Source organism: Epargyreus clarus, unplaced genomic scaffold, assembly GCF_041222505.1.
Source record: "Epargyreus clarus isolate Ecla_fem2 unplaced genomic scaffold, WU_Ecla_fem_2.2 ptg000021l, whole genome shotgun sequence".
In the NCBI taxonomy this organism is placed as follows: Eukaryota; Metazoa; Arthropoda; class Insecta; order Lepidoptera; family Hesperiidae; genus Epargyreus; species Epargyreus clarus.
The window spans coordinates 14,704,789-14,731,127 of record NW_027332228.1 but is presented as its reverse complement, the minus strand read 5'-3'; the positions used below and the strand labels follow the sequence as shown (position 1 = coordinate 14,731,127).

Sequence of the window (26,339 nt, the reverse complement as noted above, 5' to 3'; positions counted from 1 at the left end):
TTCATTCAAAAATCTAAAATTATTGGTTACATTATCGTTAATTTCTGTTTATACTATGTGAATAAAAACAATCATAACCGCTTTAGAAACCAAGTTTAATTAATTCACTTATAAACAATATGTCATATTGGAGAATATTTGCCATATTGGAGAAAATTTGCCATTTTGCATAATATTTGCCGTAGTGCCCAACAATTCCATATTGGACAGTATTTACCATTTTGGCCAACATTTACCATATTAGACAAAATTTGACATATTGGACAATATTTTGCCATTTTGGACAATATTTGCCACAGTTGTAAGTGTAATTTACTTCTGTAGAAGTATAACTATGAGTAAAGTGTTACAACGTCACAATATGAACACTAAATAAAATAGTGTACAGTACACAATAAATAGGACAACACGAAATGCCTGAAGTACTAAGCTAAACAGCTTGCGAGAAATACAATATTTGAGAAAAAAACAACGTAACATAATGTAAAATCACAAATTAATCACAAAACTTAACAACAATATACATAAAGAGGATTGTCAGAAATAACTAAAAATGTACCCTTCCATCCATGAAAATGCTCCATATGTTATGTGTTATTTTTAATAAAATTAGGGTAGCAGGGGAGAATGAAACCCATCTAATGGTAAGTGGTCATTGCCGCCCATAGACATCTATAGTCAACCCAATATCTAGGCTTAGCTAGTTCAATCCGAGTATCACAAACACGAGGACAAGTTGACACCTCGGATATGTCTGCCTATATTATTAGGTTCAAATACAAAATTAACAGGGTTCCACTACCACCACTATACCTATTTCTGCATATAACCGTTAACTCAATTGAAACGTGAGTTTAACATGAATGAGTACCAATTACAATATGGAGCCACGATAATTATAACTAAATTACGAAGAACTTAATATAAAAACATTAAATTTATTATGAATGTACAGTCAATGTGAAAATAGAATAACAACAAAAATACTAACCACAATTATTAAATAATTAAATGTTTTATGGTTTATTTAAAGATTATTTAATAGTGGATATAGGCCATACACAATAAGAAATTGTCGTTGCCAGGGCGTGAACATTACAGATAATTTATATAAACAAATATCGCATTTATTTAATTTAAATACGTAATTAAAACAATACGTAAAACTATGATCAGGCGTTCGGGATGGAAGGGGCATTTACATACAAAAAAAAACAGTACTTTAAACACAACAGAACTAAATTAAATGTTAATGTTTACTTAACACAATTTAATTGGAAACACCAGAGTTGCAATATAATAAACTAACTTGTCCAATCACCAAATATATATACCGTACGGTACATTTTAATAGACAAAATGTATTTATAATTACACATACATATTTGTATAGATTCAAACAATTGGAAAAAATGTTCATAAAATTTTAGCACATGATAAAGCAGTCAATTGTTGTTCAGTCTAAGGCATCAAAAGAAATGCAAGCTTCCCTGTCTTATCCTATCAAGGAGCGTTTATATAGAAGCCGATTTCCGGATCGGAAAAGTTGTCATTAAACTTCATAACAAGAACCGCCTGTCTATAAACGCACCTTAGAACAATAAAAATAATTTGGAATATTAAGCGCGCAAGCTTACACGTGACATACTTTAAAACATTTTTCTCAACGACTGTACTTTAGCTTTAGGATTACAAATATGAATATTAAATAATTAACATATATGCGATACGGCTACAAATCATGACTTGGTGGGACGTCGCGTAAAGTTACTAGGTCGTGTCGTGAAAATCTACGACGAACATTGCATAACTCATTCGTAATAGAAATAATAATTTCGATGATAGATCCAGCCGAAATTCGGAGGTATGGACCATTCTAGATGTATTCTAATCTTGCCTATATTAAGTAAATGCTTGAAGAAAGCTACATCAATTTAGTTTCATCATTAATGTTGTTAATAAAAGAATATAACGCAGGTTAGCATCAACAATTTCCATCATAAGTACCTCGATAAAATGTTGTGTAGCGGCACGACGCCGTGTCGTGATTTTTTATTTGTTGTAAACTTTCACGACGCGATATCGCAACTTTACACGTCGTCGCACACGCTACGATGTAATGCCGTTTCATTTCTACGCGTCTTAGCCCAAAGGTATACAATATAATATGTAACACATTAAAATAACTTAGATAAACATGCGAGTAGGTAGATTATATATAGAAACATTCTATATTTTATATTATATTATAATAATATTTTAAATTGCTCTGAAATTTCCCTAAAATACCGCACCGTACCCGTAAGCTTTACTATCAGAAACTAAAGTTTAGTTCAAGTTATTCAACTTATTAGCTTATGAGAGCAATAAATATTTTTCTACCATTCACTAATATTTATTGAATTAAAACTATATGCCATAATTGATTTAAAAGCCGTTTTTTTTTTGGGAATTTTCTATGTGAATAAGTGATTCGATAGTAACTTTATTTGGAATTACCTTTGAGAGAAATTGAGATCATTTATATAGATCATACGAAAGTAATTTCATACGACAATAAAAGCAAAATTTATATTCATTCAACTCAACTTTTTTTTTAAAACATATCTGCATTTTTTAATAAAATAGGCGCGAAAAAATGAATTATGGCAACAACACTAATTTAACATTATATTTTTAATCTGTGTATGCTACGTAAATAGATTCTGAATCGTATAGACATAAATTTTCTACAACTATACTATGTTTAATATATTCTAATTGTTTGAGTCTTTTACTTCGAAATCATATTTTTAATTAATATTTTGAAAATCAATCAGATTGAAGACAACGAAAAATACAAAAAAAAATCATAAAGCGTTAAAAATCGATTATGAATTATGTTTCTTTTTTTGTCTTTTTTTTTTTGACAAATTCAGGTGTTAATAAAAAAAATACAATTATTTTGTCAAAATTCGTACTCATTTTTGAACGAAAGAAGGTATTTTTATTTATTTTCCTATTCATTTAAGAACTTAATCACATGAAGACAAATTCCAAAATATTTACTAATAAAAATAGTTTCGAAGTAAATGACAGAACAATCAAAGACTAGAACAAAATGTATGTTGTTCTCGTGGAACATTTGCGAGATATGTCCGACCTTAGACCGGCTCACACTTGACGGACAGACCGACACATACACATCGGTGGGTTCAATGTTTATACATACATAATTCATACAATATAACAAGATAGAGAACTTGTATACAGAAGTATAACTCGATTTAATAAATACTGTATTCTAAAATGGCGATTTTTGTATCTACTTCTCACTCACACATTAGAGAACGAGCGAAAAGCAAAAATAAATGCCGCCTATTTTAATAACAATCTAGATTAAATCAATTTACATAGAAAATTACTGACAATAATAAAGTCATGTTTATTGGTGGCTGACAGTGTAAACAATACAATAAAACAAGTGTTTAAATACACTAAACAATACAATAAATACATTTGTAAGTAAAACCTTAAAAACAACAAAAGTCGCCCACTACATTTTAATTCTAAACAAAAAAAATACATTCACTAACAAACCACGTGACGCTTGTCCGTCAAATGTGAAGCGGTCGCCTTTGCACAAACGTCACTACATTTAGATGTGGAATTTATGAGTATTTTCCTTTACTTGTCTTATTTTTTTATTATATTTTCCTAACGTTTTGAACTTTCGCTTTTCAGATATCGTGGTGACGTCGGCGGCGACGTAACCATTGCTATGGATTATTTCCATACAAAATGTATGGGAACTGATTTACCTTTTATGACTTTTATAAAGGTTAAAGTATCAGATGAGTATGCAATCCAGTCCACGTTGTGAGTGATCACTGGCCACCATAGTCATCTGTAATCATGTCCATATAGAACAGGGCTTATATCATATGTTGATATGGTCGCCATTACTGAGGACTATTGCGTTTCAAGTCACACTTACTCAATGGGTAAAGGAAATAAGACAAGTAAAAAACTAATTATACTACCGTCACACCTGGATTTGACATGTAACATCATCATGCATGTTGATTGTTGATAACGTTTTGTTACGTGTTGTTGTTGTTGTTGTTGTTAACACTCAATCTATGCGATGTTTTACCTAGCAAAGTTTCAAATTGGACAATTGTTGCATACTAGAAATTGTAAAATTTCGAACTTTGGATAAATAAATGGACAGATTGATTATTAAAAATGGGAGTCAAATGAATAACAATTATTCAATCGTTACATATCAACATGTCATACAAGTACATCTACAACACATGTTGTATTGTTGACATGTTTTAACGTGTTGTAAAGACTTAAAGCAACAACAACTAAACAACAATCAACACGCATAGATATAACATGTACATCGTCACACATGTGTCGTTGGTAACGTGTTGGAACGTGTTGTGACGTGTTGGAACGTGTTGTGACGAGTTGGAACGTGTCGTATGGGATCTATACCTCGATGCCGTAGGGCGTGTCGGGCACCATGTTCAGGATGTTGCGGTGCTCGAGCGACTCCTTCAGGGCGTAAAACAGTTGCAGCTGTTGTTCCGGCTTCAGGTTGTATACCTGTAATTGAATTATTATTTATTGTATACTAGTGGTGCCCGCGGCTTCGCCCGCTTTTTGAAGAAATAATACGACATACATAAAACGGAAAATTTGTACCTGCATTGGAATGACAGTGGTGCCATCTGTCGAAAATTGGTCTTACCAACTCCCAAACCCTTTGCTTTGCAAAACAACTTTGCTAAAGATCATCACTTAATCAAATGCATAGTTTCCGATTCTATAACTACTTACGAATTAAAAATTAATTACAAAAACCTTTTCCCACGGACTAAATTGTGAATCTAAACCATTCTCAAGTCCCCTTGAACACACACAAGAAATGTCATCAAAATCAGCCCAGTCGTTTAGGATGCGTTCAGTGACATACACACGCACATAAGAAAAAAAAAATAGGTATATATATTTTTTAAATGGCATTTAAAAGTATGAAACGTTCATAGCTATGTTTATTTTTTACAACTGTGAGGGTAGTGTATTAATATTCGTACGGTGTAAAAATCGGCTACTTTGGACACAGAAGTGCGAGGCTAAAATGCGGGTTTAGGTCACAGAGTGCTATAAACAATATTTTGACACGACCCTGTCAGATTGTGGAATAATATATGATGTGTATTTAAAAAAAATGAACTCGTTCGATTCTCGGCTAGGGAAAAAGCTATTTTAAAAAACAAATGATGCAGTAGTTTTAATCAAAATCGGCCTCGTAACTCTTCAGCATTTTTCGCTAATTCTTATAGTTTCGGATTTGGCCCTGAAGGCCTATTTGAAAAATTCACCCTGTATACCATTTGCAGGAGCTTCTGAGGCGTGGCGGTGCGGATGAAGCTGGTGATGTAGACGTTCACGAAGGTGGCCATCAGGAACTGGCAGTCGAAGCGGTCCATGATGCCGCCGTGCCCGGGGATCACGTCGCCGAAGTCCTGGGAACGAAACAGACAGATGTATGAATAAAGTAACTTCAAATTACTATATTCAGTCTGGTAGTAGATATCGACATATTAACCAAAATATATCCGGTACACGTTTGAGCAAAAGGACAAAACGTGCTACAAAACGGAAGACTACTACTGTTGTTATTTGGCAAAGTAACGAAATAATAAAAAAATGACGATGCGTGTTATAAAATTATGGAAACATTGCACTTCAAAAAAAAATAAACATTTTTAACACATTATTTTAACATCGAATTTTGTAATAAAAAGAATAATTTTACACTAATCTAGTGAATATAACCAATGCAATTCTATCCCGGTTTTGTTCTACTGGACAAAATAAGATCTTTCCTTCTAAATATTTACCTTAATCTTGAAAGCGCGCTTGAAGCCAGATGCGAAGAAACCGCCGAAAGGTCCGATCACGGAGCTGAAGATGCTGAGAGCCAGCGAGTGGATCATGAACGGGTACATGTTTATCTTGTCTCTACCGAGCTGAAATCAAAGAAATTCACGTAGAATTTAAGTCATGAGAACATATAAAGAACTTGACACAGAGCTAAAATCCAAATTGGTCGCAATTCTAGTTGACATTACACAAATGCTTTGTTTGTGGACATTAAACAAATGTTTTGTGTAATGTCGTCGATTTGCCGTGAGCACTTACCACCTCGTATACAAGTTTGCTTTTTAAAATTGAGTAGTCTATATATGTCTACACCACCTTACGTAATATCAAGCGATGTCCTGTTTCGCCTTTACGGATGTCGTAAGGAAGACACCTATACTCACTTAATGATGGCCAGGCGAGGTAATCACACCTGGGTAGTGGTCGTACTCAAATAGTTTCAATTCGAAATTTTCAAGGTATATACAACAAAACTTCGATAGCGTGATTCACAAAGTCACAAACAAAAATGGTACCATCTAATGACGACTCCACAGGAGTAATGATGTGCCAAGTCTGCCATTTTTGGTATTCGAGTACTTTAGTACTCATATAAAAAAGAATCGAGTCAGAACTCGAGTCCAGAGTATTCCCAATGTTAATTTAGCATTAACGTTAGCATGAAGTATTTGAGTACTTTGTAACACACACTCCAATAGCACGATGAGCAAAAAAAGGGACTCACTAAACAAAATTAAACAAGTTGTTACTTGCACAATTCTTGCTGTATTCACTCGTTTGCCTATATAAGGTACAGTCACGAGCATAAATATATGACTATGGGCAGATCAGCAAAAATATGTGACCCAATAACGAGTTCAATAATATATGCCTGCACGAACGCAGCAAAAATATCTGACATTTATAGGCAGCAAAAATATGTGATGATAACGTTGATCAAATAATTGTGACATGTGTTATGACATGTGACGTCAACTAAGGTGCAATAATATCTGACATAATTTATAAATATCTTTGATGTACATATCAACCTACTGGTCAAAGGGGCCAATGTATTTTCCGGAGAAAGAATATGAGTAAAAAACACGTTATAAACATTTTCTCATATTTTTTTATTTTAGTAAGAAAAAAACAGGGTTAAAGACAGGATAATTAATGTATTTTAACAGGGTGAATGTTTCAAATCCGAATCTATAAGGATTAGCGAAAAATGCTAAAAGGTGTTACGAGGCAATTTTTGATAAAAACTAATACTGCATCATTAGTTTTTAGGGTATACTTATTTTTATAAAATAGTAAACATCTGGTGGCGAATTATTTAAAATATCCTTATATACGGGAATCGAACGAGTTCATTTTGAAAAAAAAAATACACATCTTATATTATTCCACTATCGGATAGTGCCCCTTATACGGATTAAATTCTGGGATTAGATGACAAATTATGGGAAAAGCTGCAATTTCACCTTGTATACAACAAAAATAATATGTCCTTACGACTTTTACAATATTATATCCTTACTAATATTATAAATCCGAAAGTTACTCTGTCTGTCTGTCTGTTTGGTTGTCTCTTCTTCACGCCTAAACCACTGAACCGATTTTAATGAAATTTTGTACAAAGATAGTCTGAGACCCGAGAAAGGACATAGGATTGTTTTTATCCCGGAAATCCCACGGGAACGAGGGATGGCGATCTAAGATCGATTAATCGGAGAATCGATCTTTTGGACCCAAAACATCAATATTAGTACAACAAACAATATTAATAAGGATTGAATCGTAAACTATGCATTTGATCAAGTGATGATCTTTAGCAAAGTTGAAGGTACGAATTTTCAGTTTTATGTATGTTAGTATGTTATATTTATTAACGCGGGCGAAGCCGCGGGCGAAAACTAGTAGATTATATATTATTAAACTAAAATGGTTACGAATATTCTGATAAGACAAAAATATAAAAATGAAGTTACCGCAACAGTTAATTGATACATGTAACTTTAATTATTTATATTAGAAATACCAAGTTCTACAATTAGCAATATTATCGGAGAAATAGGTTCTATCTTTTTGATATCGCTTATATATATTTTTATCGTTAAAAAGTGGGTAGTAGATCTTTTTATCCAACGCTGCCGTGTAACGTTTCGGAATTGTTTAATAGTGTATTATTAGAAACCAATTCAATTTCTTTTTATTATAGTATTTTTTTAATTAATTATTTTGTATTATTTTCATGATGTGTTATTTTTATAATAATAAGTTCTTATTTATAAAGTCACTGGCTGACACGATTTTATGACTTAGCATTAAAAAGAAAAAGAACGCGGCTTGACGTTCGAGTTGTATTTTGAGCCAGAATAACAAAAGTGAATAGATTAATATTGTCAGATATTTTTGCTTCGTAAGGTGGTCACAATTATTTGATCAACGTTATCATCACATATTTTTGCTGCCTATTAATGTCAGATATTTTTGCTGCGTTCTTGCTGGCAGATATTACTGAACTCGTTCTTGGGTCAGATATTTTTGCTAATCTGCCCATAGTCATATATTTATGCTCGTGACTGTACATAAGACTGTTAGTCAATGTAGAAGTACCGTCAGTATTCGAGTATCAATGGTACTCGAGTATCACTGGTACTCGAGTATGCGAGGTTATGTAAGTACCCGAGTACTGACTCGAGTCGGCCTGACTCGGCACATCTCTACCGTCTATCTCTCCTGTGACATGAGCAACTCGTTTGCTATATTCATCTGGCGAAAACTACACAACAACAAACTCACCGCCTTCATAACTGGTTGGAGGAACTGCGGCGTGGTGTACTCCTGCAGGCGGAACAGCGTGGACGGCTCGCAGTCCATCGTCATGCGGCCCAAAGACTCCGAGTACTCGATGGGGCACACCAGGTACGGGTATTGAGACATCATGTACGAAAGCTGGAAGAAAGGAAAGAAAGAAAGTAATTAAAGGGGAAAAGACAAGAATTTCAATGTTGTGAAGCTTGGTAGTATACATTTTTCAATGCAGTATAAGCTCTACACTTTAAAATAATAATCGGGATGGATAAAAATGATAAGCTTCTAAAATAAACCTTCTGATTTTTAGTGTTATATGATTAATGACGTATTTAGAACTCTTTGATGTTCGCTTGAATATTTGAAGTAACTTTTTTCTCGAATTGTCAAGTTTAATTAATATAAAGGACTGATAAAATAAGAAGCTTCTGAAGTCAACTTTCTTCAAGCGAAAGAAAAAAAGAATTCTTAAGTGTGTAAAATCTACCCAATCCACACTTGGCTAACGTAGTGGGACTTCGGCCTAAGCCAGTCTCACTCTGAAAGTTGATTCGTGCTCAGCAGTGGAACAGAAATATGTAGACAACGACAGTATGTTTAATTCTTCAATCACATCAACTCACCACAAGTCCGAAGATGACCGTGGACACACCACCGCCAATGAATCCCTCCCACGTCTTCTTAGGGCTCAGCTTGATCAGCGGCGTCTTGCCGAAGAAGAAACCGAACACGTACGCCATCACGTCGTTGCATATTATCATAGACACGGGCACTATGAACCAAATGAGACCTGGAAGCAAAAACATTCATAAATGTAAATATGGTAAGTGATTTTGCATGCAGTCAATCTGATGGTAAGTGAATACTGTCGCCCATGCACATCTGTAATCAACCCCCGATACGATAAGATCCTACCTAAGGTTAGATACTTATGGGTTGCTACCCCTTAGGAGTAAGTTGGAAAACCCCAGATAAGTATGTCTCCCTTACCAGACCCTCCAAACAGAATACAGCGATTCCTAGACACAATATTGCTGCAACCAACGTTATATTATGATACAAGCAATATAAGCATCTTAGTTATGGACATGTTCTGTGATGGACGGGCAGAGGTCTTTGGGTACGTAATCCTAGTGTCATGTTCATGAGCCCTGATTTGAATTATTCCTATCAACATACTCGTTATGACATAACAGGCAAAGGAAAATAGATAAGATTCGATAGATCCCGTGAAGTACGAGTATCAAGAAGACTAGAAAAACTATTAAAATATTTTACAAATTAGTGATGAATAGTTTGTTTAATGTTAAACAGCAACATTTTTAAACAGAATTTGCCTGTAAATTATTTTTGCCGAAATCGAACCTGGAATCCTAGAAGAGTTAGCAGTGTCAGTGTCGCCTCCAAATCAGTGTCACGCGTGTCGATTGGTCATTACACCGTATAGTCATTTGGTCTTTTAAACCGGTTTCACAAAAATTCGAACGTTACATGTTGCTTCAACTTCGGTGGGCTAGTTAGTAGCTTTATTTGCATACAATGAATAAGGTGAACGAAATCAACATCATTTGCATTGTTTTGAAATTATAATGAAATTCGTTAGTGGCAACGTACGTTAATTAGTTGCAGAAATATGGTTTTATTTTTAAAAAGGAATAGACTAAAATATAGTAAAAATAACTCCTTGGAAACCCCTAATTCCCTTCATATTTCAAAAGTATTTCAACTTCGGAAGCACTACCACTATCACATATATATTTCTGTTTTTAGAGCTATCACATCATAGTATGGGTGATGGGAATGGTAAGGAAGTCCAGAGTAACGCCGCCCACTTACCATCAGTTTGCTAACATCCGTTGTTAATAATGAATCTATCCAATGATTACTGATCAAAGATCGAAATTTGACAATTAAATAATTGTTAAAGTCAATCTATGGTAGACAAAACATTGGATAGATTGAATATTGATAATTAATTTAAGACGGGTGCGGTAAAAGGAGAGGGTACAGTACAGAGGGGCGTCATAATGAAACTAGTATATGTGATATAGGAATTATATTTAAGGCGCATAAAATTTATAAGTAATCATCCCATTTATCATCGCACATACATTATTTGTTAACAACGTATCAATCAATTTAACCGTAAACATAGAAGTAATGGAACTAATCCACACATAATTCTTCCAAAAATAATTTGGAACAACAGCTGTGTTCACACGTGTTACATTTTGTTGGGTAAACAATGTATTATAATTAGACTTATGATTTTATTCTTAAAACAAAGCGAGACGCCATCTCCATTCCTACAGTGCTTAAGAACAATGGATGGGACGCTTTGCATTTAGAGAAGAGATAATAATAAAATTTATTGCGTTATAATTAAAGCGACCACGTAGGGAAGCTAAAAAACAACATTTTTATAATACAGCAGTATCAGACGAGCATACAGTTCAACCAATACGCACTTGGCCAGCGCGTCGGACTATGGCCTAAATCCTTCTCATTATGAGAAGAGACCCGTGCCCAGCAGTGGGACAGTAATGGGTTGATGATGATGATGATGCAGTTCAACTGATGGTAAGTGGCTACTGCCGCCTATGGACATCTGTAGTCAACCCCAGATAGGATTAGATATTCCTACCTGAGGTCGGCCACAAATGCGCTGCTACTCCTGAGGTCTAAGCTGGAACGCCTCGGAAAAGTATGTCTCCCTTACCGCACCCTTTAAACCAGAACACAGAAAACGTTTAACACTACTGTTATGTCGCAGAAATAGGTGTGGCGGTGGTGCCGCCGGAGACGCACCACAAAGGGTTCTACCACCTTCAGACTAGTAATACAATAAGTTTACTTGAAATAGTACGTGAGGATCTCTTTCTTCTCACGCGGGTGTATACTGTATACCGCATCCGTACTGACCGCGTGCATATATAATCCCGCTGGAGTCTGTTGGCGTTCAGCGCGCGTGTAGCTTACATGACAGGAAAAGGATCTATGGAACGATAGGATGCGAATGACACGCGAGCGGACCGGACCTGCACGCGGACACAAACCCACATGAAAGGAAAAAAGACAAAAATAACAATAGATGGCGTTGTTAACATTTAAGACATTATGTCAAATAGATACCTTCGCTGATCATATCTTATAAAACGATATCACTGATAAAAATTAACACCGTGAGAAATACAACAATCTTTCAGACGTTCTTCCTAATCTATAATGTCTCACTCATATTAATACACATCCGAATACATATCTGACAATTTTATTATCACCGTAGAATAAATACGGAATTCGGCAGTAGGGCACGGGATGGTCCTATAAATGATAAGCGGTCATTGACTTTAGAAAAAAAACGTAATCGCCCTATTTCTTCCGTCCTCAATCGAACGCGGATATCGTGTAGGTACCTGACTTTCTTTGACGTAAATCGCATTTTTGAAAAAGGTTACCCTTATATATTTCCGATACTTTTTAAAGAACTTCCGCTGTATTCTGCTGTTCATTGTTATTAGAGTCTCTGATAAGGAAAAACAGTCTATAGGAGTATTATAGACAACGCCTAGAGTACTGAACTTAATTTTATCCCAAAGTTCTCGGGTGATTCAGCCATCTAGTTCATACTAATATTTAGTGTACACAGCTATCCATAAAGATCTACCATTAACTGAACACAGAAGAATAGCGTTCATTTTGATTATAGACGCCATTTCCTTTATCTATCACATAGATCTATACATCTTATCTATGATCAGTTTAAAAATGTTGAGTAAAGGGAGCGTCGAAACAAACAATTCGAAAAGGAACTTGTTATTAAATGTCTTTTAAAAATATTGCAAAACGGGCTTTAGAAGTATCATAGGCGTTCCACGAGGCCTTAACCATTAGCTGTTGGAGCTATTTGACTTCAAATAGAAAGAATATCCGTTCAATCGACCACATAAAAAGTAATCCACTTCGCCATACTCTTCAGATCAAACACCGAGCACATACGTTACACAGCTCAACTCGCCTATTAATAGAATAAGCTAAGACAAACAATTCCACACAGGCGGCTACTTATCGCACGATACAAATCCCTTGGATTCCGTACTTGATATAAATATAGCGTCCACAAGTATGTGTTAATAATAGTCGAGTTAAGGAATGTTACGATACGAATTGAACGTCGCAAACTTCAATTACACTCGCTTATATTTGTTCTTCCATCGCGGCGTTTCTCAAAGTACACGTATCCTTTTAGGTACGCCTGTTTATTGTAGGGGGTACAAAACAATTACGTGAAGGCGGCTGCTTCTTTTCACGCAGCACTCATGATAAAATTAAATAATAATAAAATTAAATTAATTAATTAAATTAACATAAATTTAATTAAAGTAAAATTGGACTTAGTTACACGAAAAGGATCCAATTCACAATATGACTTCATATGGATTGGGTCCCTTTCGTTTAACTATGTCCAATGGATCATAAAGTCGACTCTCTTTCGGACAAAAAAAGACGGACCCACCTATTGCATTAATAAGTAACACATAATTGCTCTGTATAACTGAGATTCTTATCGTTAAAATTTTATATTTAGTCCTATCTGTGCTAAGTTTTAAAAGGGTTCCCCGTAGTTTCGAATTACTTTTAGGGGTACGTTGGCTATAACTTTGAGAAACCGTGCTCCATCAATTGGTATCACGTTTATCGTACACTCCCATACATTCACGTCCCAGTTATGCGTGAATAGGATTAAATATGTCGTCGTTATTGCTCATGGCGTGGCTAGGGAGTTGTACGCGTTCCGACGTTTGTAACTCAGATTGCGGTTATAGATCATCTTATCGACATTATGCCGGAAATATTGAAACATATTGGGCCGCGAGGAATTCAATCAGTAGATGTTTCCGTAAACAAAAAATCTAGTCACTTATACATTTCTGATTTCAAGTACTGGGGTATTTTACTGATAAAAAGTAATGGAACACTTTGCAAATTTACTATATTACTTTACTACTGAGTTCTGATTACAAGAGTGCGGGAACTAAGGCAAATATGTGCTCTAATTTAGTCCTAAATGTGACATTCGTTGCCAATCTTAGACATGACTTCGAACCTGTTAAAAGTCGATTATAGATGTCTCTCCCATTACTATTTGATGGAATAGACTACATTTAGTTACCTATATTTAATACTAGCTGACCCGGCAATCTTTGTACCGCCTCAAAATCTATTTATCAAATATATTTCATATAAAATATAGCCTATGTTACTCGTGGATAATGTAGCTTTCGAATGGTGAAAGAATTTTTAAAATCGGTCCAGTATTTTTTGAGCCAAATAGTATAATTGTGGAAAAAGTGTGGGGCGCTTTTCGAACCTGATAAATGGAGCACCCCACACTTTTTCCACAATTATACTATTTACTGTTCCTTAATTGACTTCTAGATTGAAGACTATTTTTTGCTTTTAAGTTGATTTTAACATAAAAGCGTGATTTTTAGTTTTTTTAGCATATACCAAAATTTTCCATCTATACTTTGTCCCAAGCGTTTCAAATTGTCACCTGTAATATCATTCATTAGTTATGGCCCTGTTTACAATTGTACGTATACGACGTTAACCTTCCCTTTATATTTCTTCGCAAGTAATTCCGATCGTCATCTGTAAGATTCGTCATTATCGCTAATATCGCCCTACATAAGAAACATATACGACATTTACCTTCCCTCTATATTTCATCGCAAACAATTCCGATCCGTCACCTGTACCAATACCATTCATCGTCACCGCTCGCATCGTTCCACACATACCTACGGCATTCTCCTTCACTCTATTGATTGCCACAAACGTCTCCCTCCGCGTCCCAGTAAACGCGCGATTGAAAGGTTTCCCGGCCGTGACAATGCCGACCTGACGTTACATAGATACCGTACAACATATACCGTAAGTCTAATGTCTATGTTATTTGCTTTACTGACGAGAGCAGGTTTTATGGTAAAATCTTGTTAGGGTTCCGTACTTAAAGGGTAAAAACGGCCTCCGCTGTCTGTCCGTTTGTTACTGGGCTCTATCTCTGGAACCGTAATAGATAGACACTTGAAAATTTTACACAGTATGTATATTAGTGGCCGCTATAAAAAGAAATATATAAATATATATAAAAATAAAAAAGCTTTAATATAAACAGGGGTTGCAAGAAATCGCTATTTTTCGCTTTGTCTATTGAACGGTAACATGTAGACTGTTTAAATTTTCAGAATTCTACGGCTGCTATGATAACAAATATTAAAAATAAAAAACAAATGAAAATTTGGTGGTAAGGAACCCTTACCGTGCGAGTTCGATTCGCACTTAGCCAATTACTTTTATACATTGATCTTACTTGCAAATACGTTCGTTACTTTATTATGTAATAAACAAGAAGGCATTAATTTTTATAGGATTCTCTATCACGCTGTTCATTTTTTTAATACTTTAGCATTATAACCATATCCACTCGGTTTTGAAGGTAATAGGAACTAGTGTCTATAAAAGATATAAACTGTTGAAATATAGACATACTTTTTGGAACATTCTTATTGTCTCGTTTTGTGTCACTTGACTTGTCACGATATTCTATATTTCTATTTATCCGATATTCTCTCAATTTGAATATAACTAGAAAACTACTAATTGCTATTTTACTTCATAAACATTCTTTATCTCCGAATATATTTTTATTCGGCATGAACTGCTTTACATGATACTCATGTTTTCAAAATATGCCACCAGTACATAAAAGTTCGCTAGTGACAATTTATCGTAGTCTATATAACAAAATAAATTAATAATCGTATATTTACGGTATATAAGGTACTAGGTATGTACGCTACATATTGAAGTAATCGGTACCAAAACTCGATGACTTCAATATTTACGTTATTCATACACTTTAAAATGGTACGAACATTTCATCCAATATTATATAGTGCCTACGACGCCCGCACTTTCAACTGCGCGTTGATTAAAAAACTTTCCAGCTGATAGAATAGAGCTGACACAATAACACACATCAAGTTATCTTCTTATTGGTTCAAATAATGATTTTAATAGAAAAGTCCCCTACTATTATTTTCTCACAGATCAACATTATATGCTTGTATCATAGAAGACTTAAATGAACGCCTTCCTATCAATATCAAAATATACAAATTGCTACAAAGGCAACCTGGTAATCAGATTTATCGTTTAACAGAGATTTTGGATACTTGGACGAATTGCTACTTAAGTCTGGCCGCTGAAATAAATATTAAATATTTTTAAATATTTTCGAATATATCATTCTCATTTTTATTTCCTTTACGCTATAGTGAAATTCAGAAGTTAGAATCGATACAAGCAAATTTTACTATACCATCTCTTATAATGTCCAAATGACAACCTCTGACAGCCTTCAGGAATGCATTCTCATTTGAATCAACATTCGACTTTTTTATTATTTTAAATAAAATTAATAATAAACGCTTTCTACACTCACAGCCCCACACTAAGATTACCTGTATCGTGGGTGCCCCTTACATACACCAAGACGAATACACGAACACCCAGACCCAGAACAGATATCTAAATTCATCATTCAAATATCTGTCAGGCCGGGGATCGAACCCATTGCTCGTCAGACAGGTATGGTGACCGCTCCGCCACTCCGCCATAAAATAATCGAATGAAAACATTCAATAGCAGCCGTATTTATCTCAATGACGTCTCAACGAGCGATTGTCAGGCTTCCCGGCCGTGACAATGCCTGACACAGATTCCCTATCTCCGCCGCTTACCTAGTTTGCACTTGACATGCTACGATACGCGGAAACAACGCCAGATGAATTTGCAATCTAGTATCTATTATCTATAAACCTGTAGTTTACATAACAAAGTAAACGAATAAACTGCAATGCTAGTAATCTTTTATCTTAAATAGGATATATAATTGTTACTTTTGTAACATAGGAAATCATATGAGCATCATGATTAGGTTAGGTAGAGGTAGGTAAAGAAAGGATGTAATAGTTATTTAATGCCTCGTCTACAAATTCCATATGAATACTATAACAGTAGTCATTAATGAATAGCAATAACATTCCCTTTGCTTGTTATTCGCGATGGATTCCTATATATTGAAGTAGCGCTGGATAAGGACGATAATCTATGCCATGTGAGTCGCAGTGTGTATAATACTGATCTTGGACGACAGCCTTTTCCAATAAAAACGTTAATACAACCGACCTACAAAATGTTGATTTAACAAATCTAGACAATAATATTTTTAGCAAGCATTTTTGCAATATCTTTAATAATGAAGTTTCTCCGGAAAGCTATGTTGAGGGAGATACTGATTAAGCCGTACAAACGTCAAATAATGAAAGCACAAATCTACCGTTCAGACACGCTTATCCTCGAAGATTCCCTTTGCGATGCTGGTTGACGATACACATCATGTCACACATAAGAAAGCACGAACCATAACCCATACCGTATACCATAACAGGTTGGTACATACGAGTATCATAGAATTAGAAAATAATGTAAGTACACTCACCCTCAAAGATGTTCTGGATGATGAGGTAGCTCTGTGTGACGACGATGAGCAACGCGACGTGGGTCCAGGCGAAGAGGCTGAACTGGCGCATGTAGTAGCGCTTCACCAGCGACAGCACGAACCACACGAAGCCGACGCAGTACAGACTGAACGAGATGAAACGGTGGTACGTCACCAGGAAACGCAGGTAGTCCTGGAACAAGAAATACCGTTAGATCTAATATACGAAAAGCTGTAGTAATATTCTTCATGGTTCGACCTACATTCGCACTTAAGCTTGGCTTACGGCAAAAGTTTAACGCTGTTTGCAACGGCGATCAAACATCCAAATGATCTAAATTTAAATGAGTATTAAAAATTAGGAAGATACTATCTCCTTATGGTTCAATTTAAAAACAAAGATAATATATCACTGTTTTGAACCATATACAACCATACAAACCGAAATTATATGTGAGATGAAATATTTTCCAACCATGTTCAACTACATGGAAATATGTATAGATGAAAATATATATTTTAATTTTTTGTATAATGTTTCAAATATATTTTTACCATTTTTTGAATAATTTAAACCTCCACCAATCTAAATAATCCATCAATATAGGTAATTTCATAAATTCATCAACTTATCCATAACTAAATCATGTAATAGAATTACCTATAATGAATTAATCCATTACCCTGTCGACGTTTTAATATGACAGAGAGTTTCATAAAATACTGTAAAGTTAATAATAATATTAACCCAAATCCCCATAGCTACCCCTGATCCTGAATCATTATAATCAAATTACATAATAATCGAGCTACCGGTATACCTACCATCACTGGGTTATTAGATCAACGAACGCCGGAAAAATCGATGCTATTAGGGCTGTCAACTCTGCTAGGGAAACGGTGTGTTCCTTTCAAGTTCCCGGAACTTCCCTGTATACGTAGTGCGACCACCGAAGCAGTTTTAATGAGTAAAAACCTCGTAAAACCAGAACTTATTAAACCTTATTTTAACGGAACTTATGAATTCAGAAGATTCCGCTTCGGATTAAAAAGACATGCAACTTTAAAACACAATAGAAAAGTCGTATTAAAATATGAGGGAGCTACAAATACGACCTTTTTATAATATAGGAGTAGCAGAGGAACATGCAGTCCATCTGATGGTAAGTGAATTAGATTCCTACTTGAGGTCGGCCACAGATGTGCCACTACTTTTGAGGACAAAGTTGGAACGTCTCGGAAAAGTATTTCCACCTTACCTAATCTTTCAAACCAGAACGCTGCGCTTAACACTGCTGTTATTAAATAAATACAGTTAATCAGATTGCAAGTCATTCGGTATTAAAAAACCCAGTCGTTACAATGGTCACTTTTTTAAATTTATTAAATGGGTCGTTGACAACCCTTACAGTGACCTCGATACGGGTAAACAAATTAGAAACACCTGATGCCAGCATATTCGTTGTAACACGTACTAAAATCTGTGCTGAAATTTAAAATCTGTAGAATTGCTATAAATACGATGTTACGAATTACCTATGACTGATCTCGTGACTTGGTGTTTTCTCAGCTATTTCCATTCGTACCTACTAGAAATTCCGATATTTTTTGTAATATTATAGTAGGACACGAGCATGGAGTCCATCTGTTAAGTGGCTACTGCCGTCTATGCACATCTTTTATCCAGATGAGATGAAGTTCCTAGCTGGGGTTGGCCACAAATGCATTGCCCCCGTCAGGACTGAGTTGAAATGCCTCGGACGAGTATGTCTCCCTTGCCACACCCTTCAATCTCCAGAATCTCCAAAAAGCGCTTAACACTGCTGTTATAAGGTAGAAATAGGCGTGACGGTGGTACATCTGGAGTCGAACCACATAGGGTTCTACCACCTTCAAATAATCAAATTCATTGCAATCGACCATACATGACGATTGTGGACACCTCAGAAGTGTTAAGCACGCTATGCATTCCTTCTATTAATCTGTTCCCATTCGTAAAAATAAGCTTTTGTTTTCGTGTTCGAGAGTCTGAATGCCTTTGAAGGCTTATTTGTTTAGCGAGCACATAGCCCTCTCTGTGGGAAGTAAACAAGAAAACATAATTATGCTGAGTGGCGCAGCGCACAATCACTCAACTGTATATTCAAGAAAATTCTATATTAGTATGTAGAATTGTAGAATACTGTACCCCTACCATGAGTTTTTGCGTTTTGACAAATATGACTGTCGGTGTTTGTTTTCGTATTTGCCCATTCAATTTCTAATCAACGCCCCTAGCGGATTGTTTCAGAACTATAGTGCCAGTAACGTAACATTAAATATCTAAATTGACAAAATGGCGCTTTATGTTTTGTCTCTCTTTTTTGCGAACTTGTGAGGCAGACAGAAAGACTTGAGCACTTACTTATTGTTACATTTACTCAGTCTACTGAAGCAAACGGAACAGAATATTGCATTGATTAAACGTAACGTAAAATAGTGGGATGTTTTGAAAACTCATGGTAAGGGTACTGTTCGTCTATTTTCTAACATCTTTCTTCAGCATTCACGATTTATTAAAACTATTTAGCTGTTTCCTCATAATAGTCTATTTTCTTATGCGTAACTGTAGTCAATTTATACAATGTTTTGCCTACCAAATATCTAAATTTGACAAATGCTTCTTAGAAATTATGTCAACAGATGGTATAGCACATGAGCAACAGGTAATATACAATATTTAGCTTCAATATAATATTCAGTGGGTCAATGATGCACTTTGACTAAACGTAGAGAGCAGTATTGCAGATTCTTAGAAACGATCGTTACGCAAGCTATAAACAAATGCATAAAATGTTTTATAGTCGCAGTGCGTGTTTATTGCTAAAAATGCGGAATATTTGAGAATACGAAATTTCGAATTTGTTAATATTTTTTCAACTGTAGCAAATTATGCTTAGATTTGGAATTGTATTGGTCTAGTACCTACGCAGTGATTGTAGCAGAACAAACGCCAATTTGCTATATTCAAGGTAATTTTAATAAAAACTATTATATATTATAATATTTTACGACTAGGAAGTTACATAAGCTATATTTTTATTAGACATTTAAACGCGATTAAAATAAATGGATTTTGACTTTGGCTTGCTTTGTTGCTTCGCATTACTTGGTATGTAATGTATGTACCTACGGGTCAAATCTTGCATTTAAATGTGACCCACTTCCCGGTATCCATTGAGCTGAAATTTGCATACACGTTTGGTTTGGATGACAATACATCATTAGATTAGTAAACTTCATTCTAAATCCAATATGACGTTCGCTCCAATAAGGTGGACCAATCAATTTTTATGCACCTCAATAATAACAGATGAAAGAGTTTTCTAAAAATAGAAAAACCAAAAAATATATAGTTGAAGGTGGTAGACCCTTGGTTCGACTCCGGCGGCACCACTGCCACACCTATTTCTGCCTAATAACAGCAGTGTTAGGCGCTGCTGTGTTCCGTTTTGGAGGGTGTGGTAAGGGAGACAGACTTTTCCGAGGCGTTCCAGCTTAGTCCTCAGGGGTAGCGGCGCATCTGTGGCCGACCTCAAGTAGGAATATCTAATACTATCTGGGGTTGATTACACATGTCCATGGGTGGCAGTAGCCACTTACCATCAGGTGGACTCCATGCTCGTCTGCTACTTCTATGTTATAAAAAAAAAGTTAATTTATTAAAGCCGTACCTTAGATCTTATTTATCGAAGGGCCTTACGAAACATTCAGACTGAACGTCGCCAAGGATCAAAGGTTCGTCACGGTAGTTCGACAACCTTCCAGATAAGCATTGTTAGTATGAAGCGAAACAGGTAATCAATCTAAATTATCGTATTCAAATGAATCACGCGAATCATTTGGCATTATAATCGGTGATAAAACGCGATCGTCAGATCTTTACGATCAATACAATACGCGATTATCAACTTACGTCATTATTATCTTTAACGCACTCGATAAATGTCATTAAATGAAAATAAGTGTCTGTCTGTCCAATCATAATATGCGACGCTAACAAACATTCGATTTCTAAACTTCAATCCACATCCACCATGTTGGATTTAGAGTGACGTCATTAAATCAATCAGTAGGGACATCCAAACCAAACATATATATGCAAAATTTCAATTCAATCGGACAGACAATTTAACCCACTTCCCGAGTGGGTCAAATTTAACTTGCAACTTTGACCCTCGCATACATACGAACTAACAAAGTTAAATTAAAACTTTCAAGCGCAGATACCTCATAACATCTCCTATAATGAATCACTAATAGTGACATATCATATTCTTTCTTACGAGAACATTGGCTTTTCTATGAGTACTTGCGCAAAAGTCGAGTAAAGTTAACTAGAGAAATAAAATAGGCGATAAACAAATAAAGGTCTCACTTTTAGGAAGTCATTTTCGAATTTTGCCGCGTTATATTTCCTGATACGAATGACAAAACAATTTTTAAACATATCTACAAATTACTCATCGTCTCTCCATTTCCGTTTTTAAGTCATGATGAATAGTGCCTTTTATTCCAATCTCACGATGAATGCTGTACAATATTTAATCTTTGACTGTACACATGATGAATGTGGGTTACATCGAGACTATTTAGATAATATATCTTATCTTTAAAAGAGAGTGTATTCAAAACACTTATCTACTGGGAAAAGGGCGTAAAATGCTTTGATAAAGCATAATTAGAAATTAAACGAACTTACCTAAGTGAAGTTCCAATTTCAATTGTACGAACTGCATAGTCTCGAAATGATAATGTTGACATGTAGTACACCGCCAGTCGTCAGCCTTGTGTCACGTATATTCAGAGCTAAAAACCTCGAATTCAAATAATTTAAAACAATATCCAACCTACTTATAGCGCCCCCTACCGGTAAATGTCATTAAGTTTAGAGATCCTGGGGTCAAGATGTAAGTTCATTAGCTCGATTATTTTACAACATAGATGATATTATGGGTAATACTTATCGTATATAAGTATGGGTGGGTGGGTTATAATATCATTTCGAGACTATGCAGTTCGTACAATTGAAATTGGAACTTCACTTAGGTAAGTTCGTTTAATTTCTAATTGTACTTCACTGCATAGTCTCTTCAATGATAATGTTGACATGTAGATGTTTAGAGATTTGTAAAATAACGAGCCTATTAAACAAAATACAAAAACATTTAAATCCTATTATTTTTAAAATTCCTAATTTAATATATCTATTTATATATTAATTACAGTTATCAAGTATACGTTTGATGTAACGTCTCTACTACAAAATTGAACTTAGATCTGATCCATTCAGCTATCCTTCTAAGAGGGTCTTAACTGACACTCATATGTTTAGACGTCAGCGTAGCAGCGTGGTAATGCGTGCTCTCTAATTGGTAAGTATTGTAAAAAATGATATATCAATGCCATCATCCTCCGTGGTTGATAAAATCTAGAAACTGTCGTCTGGGAGGTCACTGTATTATAAGATTACATAAAGGAAATAAACTTATTCTTGTAACTCTCAAGTGTTACTAGGCCTATCTAGGTAATTTTATTAAGGATGTGCTGGACAAATACTATGATTACTATGAAATAATGGTAATACTAGATTGTTTGAACACTGGTTATAGTAAGGTTTAAATTCATGTGGCAATTTAATATACAATATCTTCCGCCAAGCAATTTGGTTAATATACAATAATGTTATTATTATGTTTATGTATACTTTTTAGATGTCTCGACTCAGATGTAGGCGAATCGGTAGTAATAATGGCATTCACGGGCTTACACCAAGTGAACGTCATAATATATACGATATCTATTGTTTTTATATATTACTTATATATTATTATTGTTTTTTTTTTTTTTTTTTTTTACTATATGAGTAATTACAATAACCAAAAAAAGTAAATAGTATTTTTTCTTCATCTCCATTAAATAATATATAATATTTTACACTTAACTCGCTAAAAATATTTATACATCAGATGTAACTATCCCAAGTAATAGCATACTTGGGATATGGAGGATAGAAAACCTAAATATGCATTTTAAGAACAAAAATAATTCTAGATATATATACATATATCAAAATGAAAAGAATATTGTAACCAGTCTACAGATAGATCTAGTTATTTACACTGTTTAGGCCAAAATATTATAAGCACCAGCATCACGTTTTCATTATTGCGTCTAACATTGCTTGTAGAGCAACAAAATCTTGAGATTCGTGTATAGAAACGAAACGCTCCTCGAGGAAGCGAGTAACATACAGGGTAAAGCGTTGACGAAAAACAAATGGATTTAGATCTTTTTTTTTTTTTTTTTTTAAATTCATATGAGACCCAAAAAACAACCCTTCCAAAATGAAAGGTTTATTTTTTTTTTTTTTTAACACTATTTTTTAGGACTGTCTGGACCAGTCTGGTACTACCACAAACTCCCCAACCGTTCAGAGATAATCTTTAACAACAATTATTTTATTAGAAATAAAATGAATATTTACATTTAAATAGTATAACCTTAGTCATGACATGTAAGTCATACTTCTTGTAGGTTTCCTAGTAAATAAATCTATTTAAAAACCTTCAAAGTGTTAATTCGCAATGTATAATCTTGATTTAGTGATAGCAAATTCATTCTGAAATTATTGAATGTATTAGGGAAATAAAAACATTTTTTGGGTATTCAATAAATCCAATATGTGCCTTGATATTACGGTTAAATGTGGGTATTAAACACCATGCTGTTTCTATATGAAATAACTGTGGAGTTGCCTACACGTATTAGGGTTTCACCGTGTTGAAGATGATTATTGAAAAAATATCTTTAAGCACAAGTAACGCTGCATTTAACTTTAAATAGTTGATCGGATTTGTTATTTAAATCAAATAACAAAAATACCGCGAATAATGACCATATGTTACACAACTGATTGTGTCCCGATAATAAAAATAATATGACAACTACCACCTGTAATTATATCTATCTGTAAGAGGGATAGTATTTTGATAAACATTATTAAAATTGTTATATATATATATATATATATATATATATATATATATATATATATATATATACATATCGTTGCATTTATTATAATTTTTATTTTTTAATATTATTGTTATATATATTTTTTTTTTTTATTTTTTTCTTTTTATTTCACCCTTGTGTTGATTTTTAATCTTTTATCTAATGGTAAAGCAATTTGATTTTTTATTTATTTATTGCTTGTATAATACAATGAACAACCTTAACAGTTGTATTATTTCCAATTATCGAACTATCTTTTAAGTAACCATTAAATCCTAAAGAATGATATAGCTTGTTATGTCTATGATCCTAAATTACTAAGTCTCGTTATTGTTCCTTGTCCATTATTATGACATTTCAAATAGGAACTATGTTATATAAATATATAACTGACACAATGTCCCTAGATCTTAATCCGTTATGTATGGTCTTGTATATGTTTAAAAGGTTAGTATTAACATAAATATAGTGTTCTGCTCAAACCAAAGGAAAGAACTTGAAATGCATATAATTTCCATTTAACCATAGACATGTAAACACTGTTTAAGATAATCATGAATTAGTATCCAAATATGCATTCTTGAAAACAATAGTAAGTAGTGAGTGGAATGCCAGGCTTTATTTAAAGCTCAAGATTAAGACCAAGATATTCAATATAAAACAACATCACCATCATCAGGTGTTGGTAAAGTAAAAATATTGTAAAAAATTGGTTAAGAGTAAACAATATGTTACCACTGATGTGAGAAGTCTTTCTACATACATACCGAGTATATTTTTAACAAAATCTTCATTCCTTGAGAATAATGAGTTTAAGTGTTTATACAAATACTCTTAAAGCTAACCACTTGCAAAGCTTGGGTCAATAGTTATTTGTTACAACTGGTCTTTAAAATTATAATTATAATCGACCACATTATTAACCACTCACCTAAAAATCTGTTGTGATTGAAGATTTATTCCAAAGGAAACTTCGATCAAGCCTTTCTGTGACACAGGTATTTGTGCATGAGGCTTGTTGTAAGTCAGATAATGACCCTATTTGGTATGAGTATCTCAAACTTTTGGATGAAGTTTATCATAGGATGAAATGTAAATATCTTCGTTATATTTGTTATTATAAAATATTGTACTATATATATATGAATTGAACAATCATTGTTTCTTAAACCATTTTGCTGATTATTTGTTCCAGTACTTGTACTATGAAATTTCTTCTTATTATTTATTATACATAATAAATGACCAGCACCAGTAATAAGATAATTGATAGCAAATTATCTTTATAAAGGCAAATAATTTAAAATTATTAAGAAACAATCATGTCAAATGCTCGAGAGCAGTAAGCATTCGCCTGATGTGGCATGGCTTTTGACTCTTTACAGCTACAATAGTAACTGCGACTTGTGCAACTTTTAAAGTCTAATCATGTGTTATCCGTCCCACAGTTTCCTAGAGGCTAGTGTTCTTCCTTTAAACTATTTTTTCCTTTAGTCTATCTATCACCATCTAGATAGATGGATAGTTCCTTTAGTAAATTACTCTTTAATATGCTAATCTACCTAGATACCAAATTCTTATGAATGGTTAAACCAAATTTAGGTTCTTCTAGAGTATTACAAAAGGATATAAATTGTCATCTCTATATCCTGTATCATGTACATTATTAATCTGAATGATTCTTCAATAAAATGTTCATTCATTAAAATCATTACACCCACTCGATGGTAATAGTTGTGTCTATCTACTGATTATTAGTATCTTGTTATATGGGTTATTTACCCAATGTGAAGGACATAATACCCTATTAGAATGGGTGAATATCCGTTGTATCCATCTACTTAATAGTAGTATCTTGTTATAGTTGTTATATAGGTAAATATCCAATATGTAAGGGTCCCTTATTTGAACGGATGAATATCCATTAGGTATATTCTACTCAATAGTAGATTATTTTATGTGAGTAAATACTCAA

The 26,339-nt window shown here is 34.1% G+C and overlaps 1 protein-coding gene across 2 annotated transcripts in view; it reads right to left on the bottom strand.

Moving 5' to 3' along the window:
• Positions 1–2,900: 2,900 nt before the first annotated feature.
• Positions 2,901–26,339, bottom strand: part of Cds (CDP-diacylglycerol synthase) — a 28,334-nt gene continuing 4,895 nt past the window's right edge. For both annotated transcript variants that reach the window (XM_073085020.1, XM_073085019.1), the window contains exons 5-10: positions 17,309–17,501; positions 9,363–9,529; positions 8,728–8,880; positions 5,898–6,026; positions 5,385–5,519; positions 2,901–4,596 (exon numbers count right to left, since the gene is read on the bottom strand). In XM_073085020.1, coding sequence (XP_072941121.1) covers positions 4,480–4,596; positions 5,385–5,519; positions 5,898–6,026; positions 8,728–8,880; positions 9,363–9,529; positions 17,309–17,501 — 894 coding nt within the window. In that variant the 3' untranslated portion in view covers positions 2,901–4,479. The remainder of the gene's footprint in view (positions 4,597–5,384; positions 5,520–5,897; positions 6,027–8,727; positions 8,881–9,362; positions 9,530–17,308; positions 17,502–26,339) is intronic.